At 34.3% G+C, this 15,754-nt stretch overlaps 1 protein-coding gene across 5 annotated transcripts in view; it reads left to right on the top strand.

The window, feature by feature from the left end:
* NEGR1 (neuronal growth regulator 1) overlaps nt 1–15,754 on the top strand; it is a 779,356-nt gene that overhangs the window by 437,309 nt on the left and 326,293 nt on the right. For all 5 annotated transcript variants that reach the window (XM_032494567.1, XM_032494570.1, XM_032494569.1 and 2 more), the window contains exon 3: nt 6,962–7,087. In XM_032494567.1, coding sequence (XP_032350458.1) covers nt 6,962–7,087 — 126 coding nt within the window. The remainder of the gene's footprint in view (nt 1–6,961; nt 7,088–15,754) is intronic.

The following is a 15,754-nucleotide window of genomic DNA, read 5'->3' as shown; positions in this document are numbered from 1 at the left end:
TAAAAAACTCCTCAGGTTATCTGATGATTATCAGGGTGCAGGAAACTGCTGTGTTTAACCATCAAATTCTACTCAAATGTCATCTGTTTCATAAAGTCTTATCTAACATCAATTTCCCCTCCGATTCTGTCTCCATAGGCAGAGGTAGATTTACTGCTCTGTGTTCCCCAAACACCTTTCAGTACAGAATCCACTTTGTAGGATTTATGATTCTGTATTATAATTAATAATGTTAGGTCTTTCTAACTCTTTAGACATGGACCTCTTTAGATTAGTCTCCCTAAATCAAGTTGGTGCTCAAATAAATATTTGTTGAATGAATAGATGAATAGATGGATGGGTGGATGGATGGATTAAAACAGGTCACTGCCTGTTCTACCATTTTATATAGCTGACCCCTGAAGGACACAGTAGATTGAGAAAAAATTATACATAGGTTTTCTAAAACAGGAAAAACACTAAGTTAAGCAACATGATTCAAAGTTTGAACCGAAGTCTGAAAGATCCATTTTTTTCAAATGTTCTTAGCCCACAAAAGAAGTTCTGGCCTATTCCATCAGAAGGTCATTCACAAAGTTGGCAAGTTTGCATTTACAAGTCACATTTAGCTATTTTTTTTTCCTCCTATCACTATCTGAGTGATGGGATGTGGGGAGAAGCCATAGAAATCTCTGAAATGCCATAAACTGTAAAAAAGTCAGTTTATAGTCTGTGAGCTGGAGAAAACAATGTTGCTAGTTAGGTGCAGGCCAGAAAGCTATCAAGTACCCACAAGCAAGCCAATTTAGGGGAAAAAACCAAACAAACAAAAACATGAAACAATTTCTCCTCTCAGCTTGAGAGCAGCACCTTTTCCGGGAGGTTTGTTACGTGACGTATCGGCTTCCACTTTCTGGGGGCTGGCCAAGGCAGGGAGGGAGTGCCAGCATCCAGCATCCGAAAAGGAAGGCTGTTCTTTTGATATTGCCAGGCATTACCGGATAGGGGAGTGCAAAAAAAGCCAATTCTCCTAAGATTTATAGTTATGTCTAGCTTGTTGACTCAAGCAGTTTGGAAAATCTTCAGGGATGTCGTTTCTTCGAACTAACCCAGACTCCAAGTCTCTAGAGGGGAGAGGGAAGCAGAAATAATATGTACACACTCTTAGAGTCAAATACTTTTGACCTTAAATTTACATAGCTTTGCCAGTTAAAAAAAAAATTACGCTAACCAACATACATAGTACTGCCTAAAATGTGACAGCCTATTCTGTTGAAAATAAATTTATATGATTATTGTTCAATTATTTTTCTAGGTTTGTATGGCAAAAGCTATATAGTAGGCAATGTAATAGGAAAACTCCATGCTTTTAAATGAGTTAAAAGAAATATTGAATCCTGAGTTTCAGAGAATCCTTCAAAAAAGTCACAAGGACCCTTGGCACTATAATTACATTTGCACTATATTCTCAGAATTTATATTATATCATCCTAGCACTGGTATGAAGTTCTATGGTAAATCATCATTATGAAACCAAACAAATTTTAGCTCTGCACAGTAAGAAAACAAATATTGTTGTATATCTCATATGCGTCAGGCTCTTTTCTAGGTGCCTGTAATAGGCTGTTAAATAAAATAAACATGGTTCTATGAGGAGAAGACAAGTAATACACAGGTAAGGAAATAAACACGCATAACAGTGATAGATCGCAAACAACACTGTAACGAAAAAACTGCAAGAGGAGAGGGAGTGAGAAAGGACAGAGTGTCGTGGGTGTAAACGATTTCAACAAGACACACACCCAAAAAAACCTATCTTACCTTAAGATAATCAAAGCCATCAGTGACACAATGCTTTCAGATGATATTTAACCTTTTAACATTCTCTCAGAAATTCGCATTTCAAAGTTTCCTCTTCGCGGTGAGATTTTGAGGTCACTGTGGAGAAGCGAGTCAAGCAGGACACCAAAGAGATGAAATCGCTTTAATTTTTATTTTGAGTTTGACCTAGTGAGCATGCTTGAAGAACAGGTCTGGGGAGTGTATGTATGCATAATTTAGTTAGATATACGAAAACCTCTAAAGAGTTTTAGTAATAAGCCTATAGCTTCAGAGATCGAATGGGAAGACACTCAGCACACTTGCTTTTATAAAACACTGCTATGATTTTTGCACCCTAAAGAAGCAGGTGATTTTTGTGCTCAGAATATTGTGGTTATGATAAGTACTCAACTGATACTTTTCAATAATCTTTGAGTGTTTGTGGGCTAGATTAAATACATACATCATCTACCTTTTATCCCTGGCAGCCTAAAGAAGCCCTCCAAATGGATTTGTATGTACTGTTGTCTTTCATGGGCTCTTACAGCTTAAGAACTTGATGGGGCATTTAATTGATTCTAGTGAGCCAATACAACTTCCCAGATCCAAATAGTCTGTGCCTTGCATTTATTTACAGTTAAAATAGCCATTAAATACATACTTTAAGGATTTTCCGTGTTGTGTGTGACCCAAACTCACGTCTCATGCAACTTAGTATAAGTGTGAACTCTATTTCATTTATTATTTCTGAATAACATCTGCCTAGACTTTTAATTTAAAATTAAAAAATGTGCTCATGTGATTCCTATGACATACAGATTTGTCACCCTTATGTTGACTTCTCCAATTTTTAATGATTATGTTCTACACTACAAGATGAAATGTTGGAAGACATGTAAGGTAAATCTGTAAAGGCTGCTCATTAAACAAACAAAAAACTTGTTTTATTTATATAGATCAGAAATTATGCACAAGTGAAAAAAAAAAAGGCAACCCTGAGGACACTCACCAGCTCCTTTGCACATCATGGTGCAAATGGTTGGGAATCATCCCCACTGGTTGGCTGTATGGAAATCACTAGTATCTGGTTTGGTTATGTATTCTGGGATTTTCAGTAGTGGTACTGCTCCATACCCTGCCCGAGGACACTGCGATAGACGGCTGTGAAGGGAGAAGGCAAGTGGGGCGAGTCAGATTGCATAGTTTTTGGTGAAAGTGAAACCAGGAAGAGATTTGATTCCCTTTAGTGAAGCTAAATCTATAAATACATCTAAATATGCATCATCCCCTCACCATGCCATCACCGCTTGGGAGTCGTGGACAGAGTACTAAGTAGTTCTTGAATTTGAGTCCTGTGAGTAACTGCAGGCAAAATACATGATTAATTTGAAGGTCCAAGAGTGATTCCTTTGTATGTATATGGGACTTAAAATAATTTTCACTCCAACACAACCTTTAAATCCACTTCCAACACTACTGTTTAAAAAGTTTCCAGTGTTCTTCAATCTCTCTACCTGGTAATGATCAACAGCAAATTATGAACACAGGTGTAAAGTCATGTATATCCCCAGTTAGAGTCCTATTAGGAGAGAGACATTCTGTGGTCTGGTATGAAATCTAGAACTCTACCCTTCATCGGTTTTATTTACAATGTCATGATGATGATGGTATTTTAATAATTATTTCCCGTGAATTAAAAAAAGTTTACATTTAGATGAATAACTTATTCCTTTATTACTGTTCTCTAGGTCATAAGTACTTAAATAATGAGCACAACAATCCAAAATACTCATTAAAATCCATATTTTGTGACTGGAAAGTTGTTGAATTGATTGAATACAGTTACTTCTTTTTAAACAATTTAAGTTAAATTTATAAATAAAAAAGTTGAAGGAGTTTGAAATAAGATATATAGAAATGAAACAGACACCTGAAACAGTAGGTTATTGTAACTTTCCTCATTTTCCTGTTTTTCTATGCAAATGCATAGAGCATTGGACATTCCATAAGATACGCTGCTTTGTCATTCAGAAAGTTCAGTGGCGTTCTTCCCCTGGTGTGCATGCACCATTTGTACACATTTGTACACGTGAGACACTACCATTGTTCCCTGCTCCTGCCATCCAGGGTAGAAGCATCACTTTTTTCTTCTTTTATATCCTAACCTAGTGTTCCCTAGGATCATCCCAAACCCTTCCCCAGTACCACACCTTTTTCTGGAGGCAGTTAACAGTATCTCCATTTCTGTTGTCTTACACTGAGGTCATTAATATTTGTTCTCTATTATAAATAGCATCACGACAAATAAGTTTATACATAAACTATCCTACATGGTTCACCTTAGAAGAAACCAACAGAAAATTAATCTCTGATGATTTGAACCCAGAAAGCATACCTATTAGGTGTATGTAAAATGGGAAAGGAAACTGTGGGAAATATTTGTCTTTTCTGAGTTACTTACTGCCTCCCTCTTTTAATTTTAAGTTCCTTGAGGACAAGGATTATGTTTTGAATTTTTTGCATTTCCTGTGAGTCTAGAATTATTCCCTCCATAATACTCAGTACAAGTTTGAATTATTGAGCTGAATATGTAATGATTGAATATTCAGCAAAGTAACACCTGTTTTTGCCTCCACAAGGTACAGTGCGGGTGAAGGATTTCACCGGCCCTCTCCACGCACAGCATCTGCTGCCAACAGGTGATGCATTCTGAGAAGAGCCTTGCCAGAGGGACTTTCCCTTACTAGCATCCTCTTTCCAGATGTTTCCTTCCTGTAGCATATCCTGAATTATGAGGCCCCGGGAAGTGATTGAAACCACTGAGATGACATGTCACACCTGGAATTCAACAGTCTTCCCCCCAACACACAATTTCCCATAGTGAAATATCAAATCTAAGCTTATTGCTGAGGGACTTGGCTGTTTCTCTGTGAAATCAAATATGGTGCTTAACTATTAGTTTAGCACTCATGTTTACCACTTTAAATACAAGTAGATGTGTAAAGATGGAACTATTTTTAGATCAGATAGAATTGACAAAGTAATTTAATTTAGAGGCTAGAATGTATGGTTTTATGCCACTTAATTTCTCTTAAATATATATACCTCTCCAAAGTTGAATCAGTTATGTTTGAAATGTATAAATAAGCGAGCCAAACTAGAATGATCGCTGTGTACTATTTTCTACATAAAGAAGGAAAGTATTATATAACTTCCCTTTTTTAAACAGTAGACACTGTTATATATGTATCTGTGTGCATATGTCTATATATATGTACACATATACACACATACATACAGTGTACCCATGTATTTCATAATTTACTATATCAAACCTATCCCTATATCCACATCAAATGATATCTTTATTTAATGTTGTAAGTTTGATTTATTAACTCTCCAGTTCACCAGTAAGTCAAGTATGTTTGTCTCTACTTTCTTCCTAGGGTATTTTAATGTCTTTATTTCTCTTCTGTTTCAGCTAAGCTAAAAAGAATCTCCTGTTTGGAATTTTTTTTTATTATTATTATTATTATTTGCCTGAGAAGAGCTCACTGAAGAGTTTAATGATAATACATTTTAAATACCAATTAAAGTGTGTCATTTGGAAACAGTTACAATAGTATATCCTTTAGGAATAAGCCTTTTCTTCAGTTATATCACAGTTATGTATAATTGAATACTTCATGTTTATACTCAAATCATCCTATGTTTTCTTGCAGTGGAGTTTTGATTTCATTAAAAAAAATCAAAGATGATATTCAAAGTATGGGTAATTTAATTTATCCTTATGACTGATTTTAGTAACTGGTTTTTAAAATAACTGTGAAAATGTATCTCTTGCAAAAAGAAACTCTAGGAATGGAACAATTAGAAGAGTTCTACTAAAAAAAGCATATTTTTCTAATAATTATCAATGTGTCAAATTGCCATTTATTCAGCATTGACCTGAAAATTCAACATACTATAAGTTTTGATATAGTAAACCAAAACTTACGCACAGGCTAGTCATACATACCACTGAAGTGGTGAAGTTCTGAGAGCAATTTCAAGGCATGGGAAAGAGCAGTAGTGAGATTAAATTCAAACACCACATATGATGTGTTCTAATAATAAGAGCTAACAATGATGCCAGGAACTTTTCTAAGCCCTTTAACATATGTTGACTTATTTAATCCTCACAGCAGCTATACAGGGTTTGTACTATTATTATCTCCAGCTTTCAGATGAAGACCTGAGGCTGAGATAGAAGGCACTTGCCCTGGATAACACAGCTAGCCAGTAGAGGACACAGAATTCATATCCATACCATATAAGGATTAAATGAGTCCATTTGCTACTTGAAAAAATACATACATTTTCATCCTGGAAGTTAATTTAGGTATTTTCCTATCCAACATTTACATCCAAACATCCAAAATATATTTCATGATCACTCGTTCCATCAAATGCTCTGCGATGAAAGTGTCTGTAGCCTAATACATCAGAAACACACACATACAACACCATATTTTCCCTTTCACCCTCAGAAATTTACAGAGCAAAAGGTCATAACAAAGGTTCTAAGAAATTTCAAAGTAAAGAGATCTGTTTCAATCAGTGGATTCCATCCATTACTGACAAGAAAACCCGTATTGAACACATCTTTCACGGCCCTTAAAATTTGTGACCCTGAGATCTTACATCCCAATTCTGGACATGTTTTCTTTTTACCTTGCTTAGCTCTTAAATCAGCATATAGGCATAAGTGTTCTGCTATTTTAAGTTTCTTTCAGATTGCCATTTTTTTTTTCAGCCATTTCAACAGAATCACCATTATAGTGAAGATACATGGATGGAACAGACAGATGGCTATATTCTGGTTTACTTAATAGAAAATATCACAATAAAATTTAATTTACACAATTATCAAACTTTTATTATTAAATATTTAATTTATCCTGAAATATTATCTAAATATTAGAGAAAATTAAAGCCAATCAACAAACAAAAGAACTTGAGAGTCCTGAGGATCTAGAGAATCTTTTCGGTGATGCCCATGGACCATAAGTACATTTCACCACCATAGTTTTATTGCATGATGTCATGAAGTTAATCATATGCAGTTCAACAGACTTTTATATCTTTTTATTTCTGACCACTGCATGTTTTGCCATTTCAGTTCCTCCGAAGATATATGACATCTCAAGTGATATGACCATCAATGAAGGAACCAATGTCACCCTTACTTGTTTGGCCACTGGGAAACCAGAGCCTTCCATTTCTTGGCGGCACATCTCCCCATCAGGTAAAGCAGAAATATATCAGTGTTGTTCGTGCTGTTCAGTATCCTCCTGTAACCTCACTTGCTCAGAATTTAAGAGTCAACTAATTTTTGTATCTTTTTCATGAGGTAGGCAAGATGCATATTTTTATACTTATTCTTTATACCTAAATACATGTAGTTCACAAAAAGTTAAATGAACATTTTTTGTCAGAGCCCAGAGGAGAAGCTAGGTCTCTGGATTCCTAGGCAAGGTTATTTTCACTGTAGTGTGCTGGATAATCACAAATCAACAGACAAAAGGCTCAAATGGAAATATCACAAGAGAAATATCTTCATTTAAATATGTAAGGCTTTTATTCAATCGGAGTTCACATGTTAATAGGCCAGCATGAGCCGCTGAGGTAATCAGGGGAGAATGAAATTACACAAATTATGAGGTTGCTGGGTCTAATTTCAAACTGCAGTTCAGAATCAGGGATTTAGCAGTTAGAATTAAGTTTGGACTGATGAGGGATGTAAAAACCCAAGATTTTAAGAAATGTGTACAAGACCGTATAGCTAGGTGAAATTAAGGGGTATAACATGCTTATCGGTTTCTGAGGCTTCTGGTACAGTGTACATCCTCCTAAAGAGATCAAGTCAACTTTAGGAAGTTGGGGCTGATCATCAACAAAACAGATCTGTTTTCACGGCCACCACTCTAACCAAATCGTCGACGTGTGTAAAATTTAAATATTGGAACTGTACAGCTTTAAATGCACCAGGAAGTGAGGGCAGTACTTTTAATGACTAGGACCCCACCACATTTCGGATAAACAAAATTTGATTTTCATTCACCGTATTTTTTTTTTTTTTGGTGGAAATAACTCTAGCAAGGCTTGTATGAGGAAGTCACTTTCAAGGAAATCAGAAAGGCACATTTTATGTAGGCGAAGAAAGAGTACCCTTACAACATCTATTTTATCTGCTAATGCTTTCTTTAATATCATTTATCCCTAAGTGTCTTTCTGTTTCCTCATGTATGCAGTAGGTCTAATGAGACTTACTCACATCATACACTTAGTATTACTATTAATGTGAGACAAAATCAATAGAACAGCCATATACACTTACATAATATGCATTATGGCTCCTATAATATTTCTGAAGTACGAGTGTGCTCTTGACTTCCAAGATTTGACTCTCTGGAGTGGCTACAGAATCATAAAACTGGTATGTGAGCACTGAATTCGTGGCAGGACTCTCCATGGGATGTAAGTGAGACAAACCCAAGACTAGAAATTAGGATATATGTGCTCCGATCTCAACTTCCTTATTCATCAGTTCATCGAGTCCTAGTGTGATCTCTTAGCCTCTGTCACCCTCAGCCAGTTCCCTACTTTTCAAAAAAGAATGATAAAAATCCCTGGCTATTGTGAGACTCAAAAAAGATAGTAAGCACAAGTGTGCTTTAAAAAGTATAAGGTGGTATGCAAATGTAAGGCTGTTTTTTAATCATCTTTCCAGGGATTTAAATCTGATATGGCAATATAATTTTTATAAGAATGAAGCACATAATCTCCATCTTCATATAATTTAAGATTAATAATTTGGATTCAATTCTCCTGCTTTGCAGTGCTTGTTATTATGCATATTCTTCTTTTTTAAGTGCTTGGTTACATTTTAGTTTAATTAAATACCATGAATGCTGGTTAGTGAAGTTATTAGAATAATGATAATGGATACAATCATGAAGCTGGAAGAAGACAGATTGGGTTTATAAGTTAAACTGTGCATAGATTTGTTTTTCTGATCCTACCATACAGAGCAAATGAGTAAAGTTAGCATAAATATTAACTATTATCCAATGAATAGCTAGACATGGCTGATATTTTTATAAATGCTTCCGATAATTGCAAATTATAATTTGGTTAATGGTCTATATTCAGATGTTCAGCAATGTGGAGTTTCTGCTTCAGGTAACATGTCTGATAATTCTATTACCTTTCTTCGACATATATTTATATCTGAAAGCAAAATTATAAACGTCATTAATCTGTCTGTATTTTACCTAAGAAAATCAGTATTTTGTATAGTCTCCTCTTTTCTTTTTCTACATCACAAAAGAAAATGTGTCTCAAAATGATCACCATACAAACAATGTTTAGTGTTAAAAACAGATAGAGATGAGCTCCCTGTCAGGATTAGAAGCAATGGCTAGTTTTTGTACATGCGTGATTTGTTTCTTTTCCTTTCTTTTCTTTTCTTTTTCTTTTTTTTTTTTTTTTTTTAACTTTTGGTAGTTCTTGCTGACTCATTCATGGTCTAGTCTGTTTTCAAGATCAATTAAAAAAATAAAACAGGAAAGTAGCTCCACAGAGCTTCTTCCTAATCTACAGAAAAGTTAGGTTGTGGGTTCAACCACACCACAAACATCACCTGAATCGGTTGGAGTTGCCATTCCACTTAGTTCAAACAACTCAGTGTACTTTCCTCCAAATTGTCTTTCCTGAGAAGTTTCTGGCTATATGAGCTTCCTTAGAGTTACTTAAATGAATGATTCTTTCTATATTTTCTATTCTATATGTAGGAATTGATTTCAAATTTATAGTAAAAATTACTACAAACAATTCATAGAGAAATAATACAAAGTACAGTCTCTGTCCTTTACTCAGTTTCATGCATTATTTTTCCCATTTGCTTCAACACTTGCTGTGTGTAGAGTATGCAGGAATGTATATACTTTTTATTGAATTACTTTATCAAACAACTGCATACATCAAACCCTTTTCTCCCTTGTTATTTCAGTGTGCAATTCTGAAGGACATTCTCTTGCCTAACCACAGTGCATTTTCAACTTTTGTACATTTAATGTTGGCATTATACTTTTTATTGAAGTCTATTTGATTTACAATGTTGTTAGTTTCTAGTGTACAGCATAATGATTTGGTTATACATATATATATTATTTTTCCTATTCTTTTTCATTATAGATTATTACAAGATATTGAATATAGTTCCCAGTGCTATACAGTAGGACCTTGTTGTTTATCTATTTAATATATAAGTATTTAGTATCTGCAAATCCCAAACTCCTGATCTGTCCCTCCCCCTCAAGATCAGTATTATACTTTTATCCCATCCCATTACTGTACATATTCTGATTTTGTCAGCTGATTCGTCCTTTAGAGAATTACTTTCCCTCTAGTACAGAATCTAAATATTGTATTTACTTGCCACGTCACTTTAGTCTGGGGACTAATTCCTTAGTCTGCTTAATCTTCCTTGACATTTTTCAACAATGCGTGTAATCCTTTTTGAAAAATAGAGTATTTCTCATTTTGGGTTTGACTCATGATTAGATTGTAGTTATGCCCATCTGGGATTAAATAAGTAAAGTCATAGCTTCTCAGGGAATGATATCCAGAGGCACAGGATATTCATCTGTCCATCATTTGTGATGTTAATTTTCACTCCCTCATCAAGGTTTTGTCTGATTTCTGCACTGTACCTTCTATTTTTCCTTCCCCATGCTACCAATAAGCAGTACAGAGAGTTTTAAAACTGTAACATGTAAATACCTGCTACTTATCAACCTTCCCCTTAGATTTGGCATTGTCACTGATTTTTCTGTGAAACAGGCTTTACTCTGATGATTACAAAACGATGATTTTTTTTTTTTAGCTTCAACAATCCTTCTAGTTTTACCAGTTAGCATTTGGCTTTCTACTATAAACAAGAACTTCACTTTTCCTTATTTGTTATTTTTCTGTTTGGTTATTTATCCATTTATTATGGCAGGTGCTCATTGATTCTCAACTTTTTAAAATTGTTTGTAATTCATTATTATCCTTAATTATTTTGATGCTCAGATATTCCTTGATTTGATCAGAGGGTGTCATTTCATTTCTGACTTCTGTGTCCTTTGGATATGCCCTCATCGTATTTTTTTAAGTACTTTCATACTTTCTGGCATGACAGAATATGCCAGACTCACCCTCACCTTTTGTCTTTCTTGCCCCAGCTCTGGAATCAACCATTTCACTCTACTTCAAGTGATTAGATGCAGTACACACGGGGTTAGGAATACTACATGTTGATTTAAAACATGTAACTCTGTTGATCTGCCTTAGAGTAAAATTATCAGAAACTCAGAGGTCTAGGCTATTTTCTATGATGTTCTATTAACCACAAAACCTTAAATAAATTCAATGCAAGGGATAGATTGTATGTTGTTTGATTTTATCTAACAGCAGGCCTGGAACAGGGTCTGGAATCTGATCTGTATAAAAAAGGTACTTATAGAGTTAATAGTAAAAACTATTTATAGCATGGAAATATAAGGAGATAATTGTTCTATCATTAGAAATTTAGATACATTCATACGTTTTTATTTAAAAGAAATCCTGTTGCTTTAACTAATATATGACTAGTTCCTTATCTACTTAGAAAATTTCCAGGTTCTCTCAAAATCCCTAATATAAGGTATATGAGCCCCTTTATTCCCACCAGCAAAGTCTTAAGCATCCGATGGTGCAGTATAGCAAAGTAAGTAAGATTGTGAACTTTGATGTTAGTCAGAATTGGTTTTGAGACCCAGCTCTTCCTCTTACAAACTATAAGACCTTAGATAAAACTGTCAACTTCTTTGAATTTCAGATATAAATGGTGATACTAATTGTACTCAATTTAAAGAATTGTTATGAGGATTAAATGGAATAGTATACAGGACTGAACAAAGTTCATGACTTATAGCAAATATTCCGTAATATTAGCTATTAATTTACAACTAAGATGTGTTCGAATGTTTGACCAAATGGAATCTGCATTTCTGTTTCTGAAATTGAGGGACCTATTTACAGCTCTTGAAAGCAATTCACATTGCTGCTCTCAAATGTCATGATATCATGATGCCAAAACTTAAGTTAAACTTCTAGAGAACATTGACAAATTTACATTTCATTTTGAATAGAAAGACAAAATAAAATTCTTTTCAGACAGCATTGTACTAATATTTAGATCCAGTCAGAAAAAAATAGGGAAACTTAAAGAGATAAATTTTAAAATCATATATTATAGATAAAAAATATAGATGCATTTTGAAAGCCTCTATCAAATTTTCACTTATTATTCATTGCTATTGATCATAATCACTGTTTCCTAGTTCATTCCTACTTTTTGATGAGAATACTTGTCTCATCTCATTTAAGCCTAAAAGCTGAACTATGAGTTGGACATTGTTATCCTCATTGTGCAGGTGAACATGGCACTCAGACTATTTAAATAAATTGCCCCAAATGGATGTGAAGTTTTTTTTCCCCCTACTTTTTACTTTGAAATAATTATACACTCACAGGAAGTTGCAAAGTTAGTGCAGAGAGCTCCCATTTACTCTTCACCTAGTTTCTTCCGTTGGTTACATCAGAGGTAACTGTAGTATGACATCAGAACTAGGAATGGACATTAGTGGACTCCGTGTGTGTAGTTCCACACCATTTTATACTACATGAGTTGGTTTGTGGAGCCACCACCACAATCAAGATACAGAACAATTCTCTCAGCACAAAGCTTTATTTGATGCTATCCCATCTACTGCTTCACCATCCACCATCCCTGGCCCTGACAGTGACTAATCTGTTTCCCCTCTCTTTAATTTTATCATTTATAGAATCTTATGTAATTAAAATAATTCAGTGTGTGACCTTTTGAAATTGGCCTTTCGTTCTTGAGGGTTGTTATCTGAGTTGTAACATATCTCAATAGCCTGTTCCTTTTCATTGCTGAGTAATATTTTGTGATAGGAATGTATCATAATTTTTAACCATAAACATATTACACAGTATTTTGGTTGTTTCCAGTTTTTGGCTATAACAAATAAAGCTGCTGTGAATAATTTTTTTTCTATCCATTTACTTTCAACCCACATATGTTGTTATATTTTAAATGAGTCTTTTGCAGACAGAACATAGATGTCATGTTTATATCCACTCTGACAACATCTGTATTTTGATTGGTGTATCTAGACCACTTACATTTAATTTAATTAGTTATTCATTAGGACTTATTTCTGATATTTTTTTCTTTTGTTTTCTGTTTGTTCCCTTTTTTGCTTGTTTGTTACTCTGTTTTCTTTTTCTTGCCTGTGTGCTACTTGAGCACCTTTTAGAATTCCACTGTGTTTTATCCATCATGTTTCTGAGTGTGTCTCTTGGCATAGATTTTGTTGGTACTTTCTCTGTGCATTACATCATATATATATATAACATCATAGTCTGAGGGTATTCACATTTTACTAGTTCCAGTGAGGTATAGAAACCTTACTTATATTTACTCTCTCACTTTTCTAATATACTTATTTTAAATATGTTTTCTACAACATGAGAACTACATCAGACATATGAATAGCTTTTCTTTCACTTGTCAAATGTATATTAGAAAACTTGAGAGAAGGAAAGTATTTTGTATTTCTATATCTTTTTATTATACCATTATTCCTCCCTCCCTCCTTAGGTCCTAAGTTTCCTTCATTTCTATTTAGAAACTTTGTCTAGCCATTCTATGATGGGATGTCCACCAGAGACAACTTCTTTTAGTAGTCTTTATCTGAGAATGCCTTGATTTTGCCTTCATTCTTAAAGGATATTTTACTTGGTATAGAATATTGAGTTTAATAAAACAGGTCATTCATTATTTAACACTCAAGTACCCTTAAAATGGCCATCAGGCATTATTTGGAAATCATGCAGATCAAAGGACAGAAACTTCAAAAAATAATAAGGTAGTATTTTCTATGCTTTCTATAAATATTGCTGTGGGTTTACCTCAGCTATAAGTTAAATAACATAAACTGTTTATCAGGAATACAACACATTTTTTTTCCAATGTAAGAACTTTTAAAAACTTTAAGACTTTTAAATGAGATCTGTTTCAGCATAAACCAAGTGAACAAGGTCAAGGACTCAATAGACCATTGTTCAGCAATACTGGATGGCAACTTACCATCTATTTTTGTAAATGAAATTGTTGTTGTTGTTGTTGTTGTTGTTGTTGTTTTTGGAACAGACACACTCACAACCTTACATACTGTCCATGGCTACTTTCATACTGCAAAGGTAGAGTTGAGTAGTTGCAATAGAAACCATGTGGCCCACAAAACCTAAACCATTTGCTCTCTGGTCCTTTAAGAAAAAAGTTGCTGACCCCTGTGTTAGATATTTGAAAAGAGGTTTGGGTTTTACATTTTGGTTCCCAGCTGCATAACCTACAGATTTAGCACACTCAACCTCTCACCTCTCCTACTGTTTAAAGAGAATTAAATTAAATCTTAAGATACAAATTGTTCATTACTAATTGCCAGAAGTAATAGACTAAAAAAATGAAAATTCTTGTCTAAAATCCACACGCACTGCTGAAATCTGTTGTTTAAAATAATTATGAAAATAGTTCAAGTCATGACACGTACTAACTAGAAAATACTACTTTCTCTTAGTGCTCTCGGTTCTGTTGTCACTCCCTTTTTGTGGAACAAAGTCTTCTTTGAAAGGAGTAGTGGGCCAACAGCACTGGTGAGGAGATGAAGAGGCTGTGTGTGTGCTCCTTGCAAGCTGGCAGCCTATTGCCAAAACACTGTAATTCTTTAAGAGTCTCTTTTCAGGTTTGCAATCCTGACACTGCACTTTGCTCTTTAATGTTAGGAAGAAAAATCCAGTAAAACCAGCAATTTATGCTGATGACATTTCAACAATACCTGATCTTCAGATTACAAGCTATGGTTCTAGCTCCCTTGTCGAGGTGTGCTCTATGTGGAGCTTTTGTGACTTTCCATAATGGCTTTCCATAATGGATAATTATTAATGTATGAATCTACATAATGACGGCAGGTTAAACTCTTACTGTAAGACTGCACACCAATAATTTATATATACCGTTAAAATGGCCTCTTTGTTCTCAGAGTTTTCTTTATAATTTTAACTTTCATTTGTCTTTTTTCAAAGTCCCCTCTACTTCCATCCAGTTGCTTATGGGCCATTCGGAATTATTCATATTCAGGACTGTTAATGATTGCTTTTTGAATACAGAAAGCAAGAAAATTTTCAGTATTTTAAGACAAATATAAGGCTAAACAGTGACCCTAATGATATGAGGAATCAATATAAAAAATACTCCATTATTCTCAGAGGAAAGTGCTTACTCATATAAAACAGAAAATAGGAACCCACCAAGCATTTCAAAGCATTTTATAAAAGATTTTTTTTTTAATGAAACTTGATTTTCTGATAGAGCAGTGGCATTAGGAAAAAAAAATAATAATACCACTCTAGATTATGTCTCCCCTTAGTGGACTGAATTTAGGGAAATGGTTGGCATTAGATTGCTTGTATTTTAGAAATTAAATTTTTCTAGTCTGTTTTTTGAGTGATTTCAATGTCATGTTACATGTGTTAGAGAAAGGCATTGTATAAATGGTGATGTCTAAATAAGTTAGGGGCTTGTTTAAAGGTTATCATCTTAGAAAATGCAGCTTTTACTTTGGTTGTAAATTTCATGCTAATTCATTCTGAAGTGGGACTCCATGGGTAAAAATTGCATTAAAAATATTGAAATAGATCCTATAAGTATTCAGAAAGAGCACCAGTAGGTATTGTGAAAGTATAAAATATATCTAACTAATATTTATATTATTTATTAAGCAAGTAACATGTCGGAGGC

The sequence above is a fragment of the Camelus ferus genome, chromosome 13 (genome assembly GCF_009834535.1).
Source record: "Camelus ferus isolate YT-003-E chromosome 13, BCGSAC_Cfer_1.0, whole genome shotgun sequence".
Classification (NCBI taxonomy): Eukaryota; Metazoa; Chordata; class Mammalia; order Artiodactyla; family Camelidae; genus Camelus; species Camelus ferus.
The sequence above is the reverse complement of the archived record's forward strand: the minus strand, read 5'-3'. Positions and strand labels throughout refer to the sequence as shown.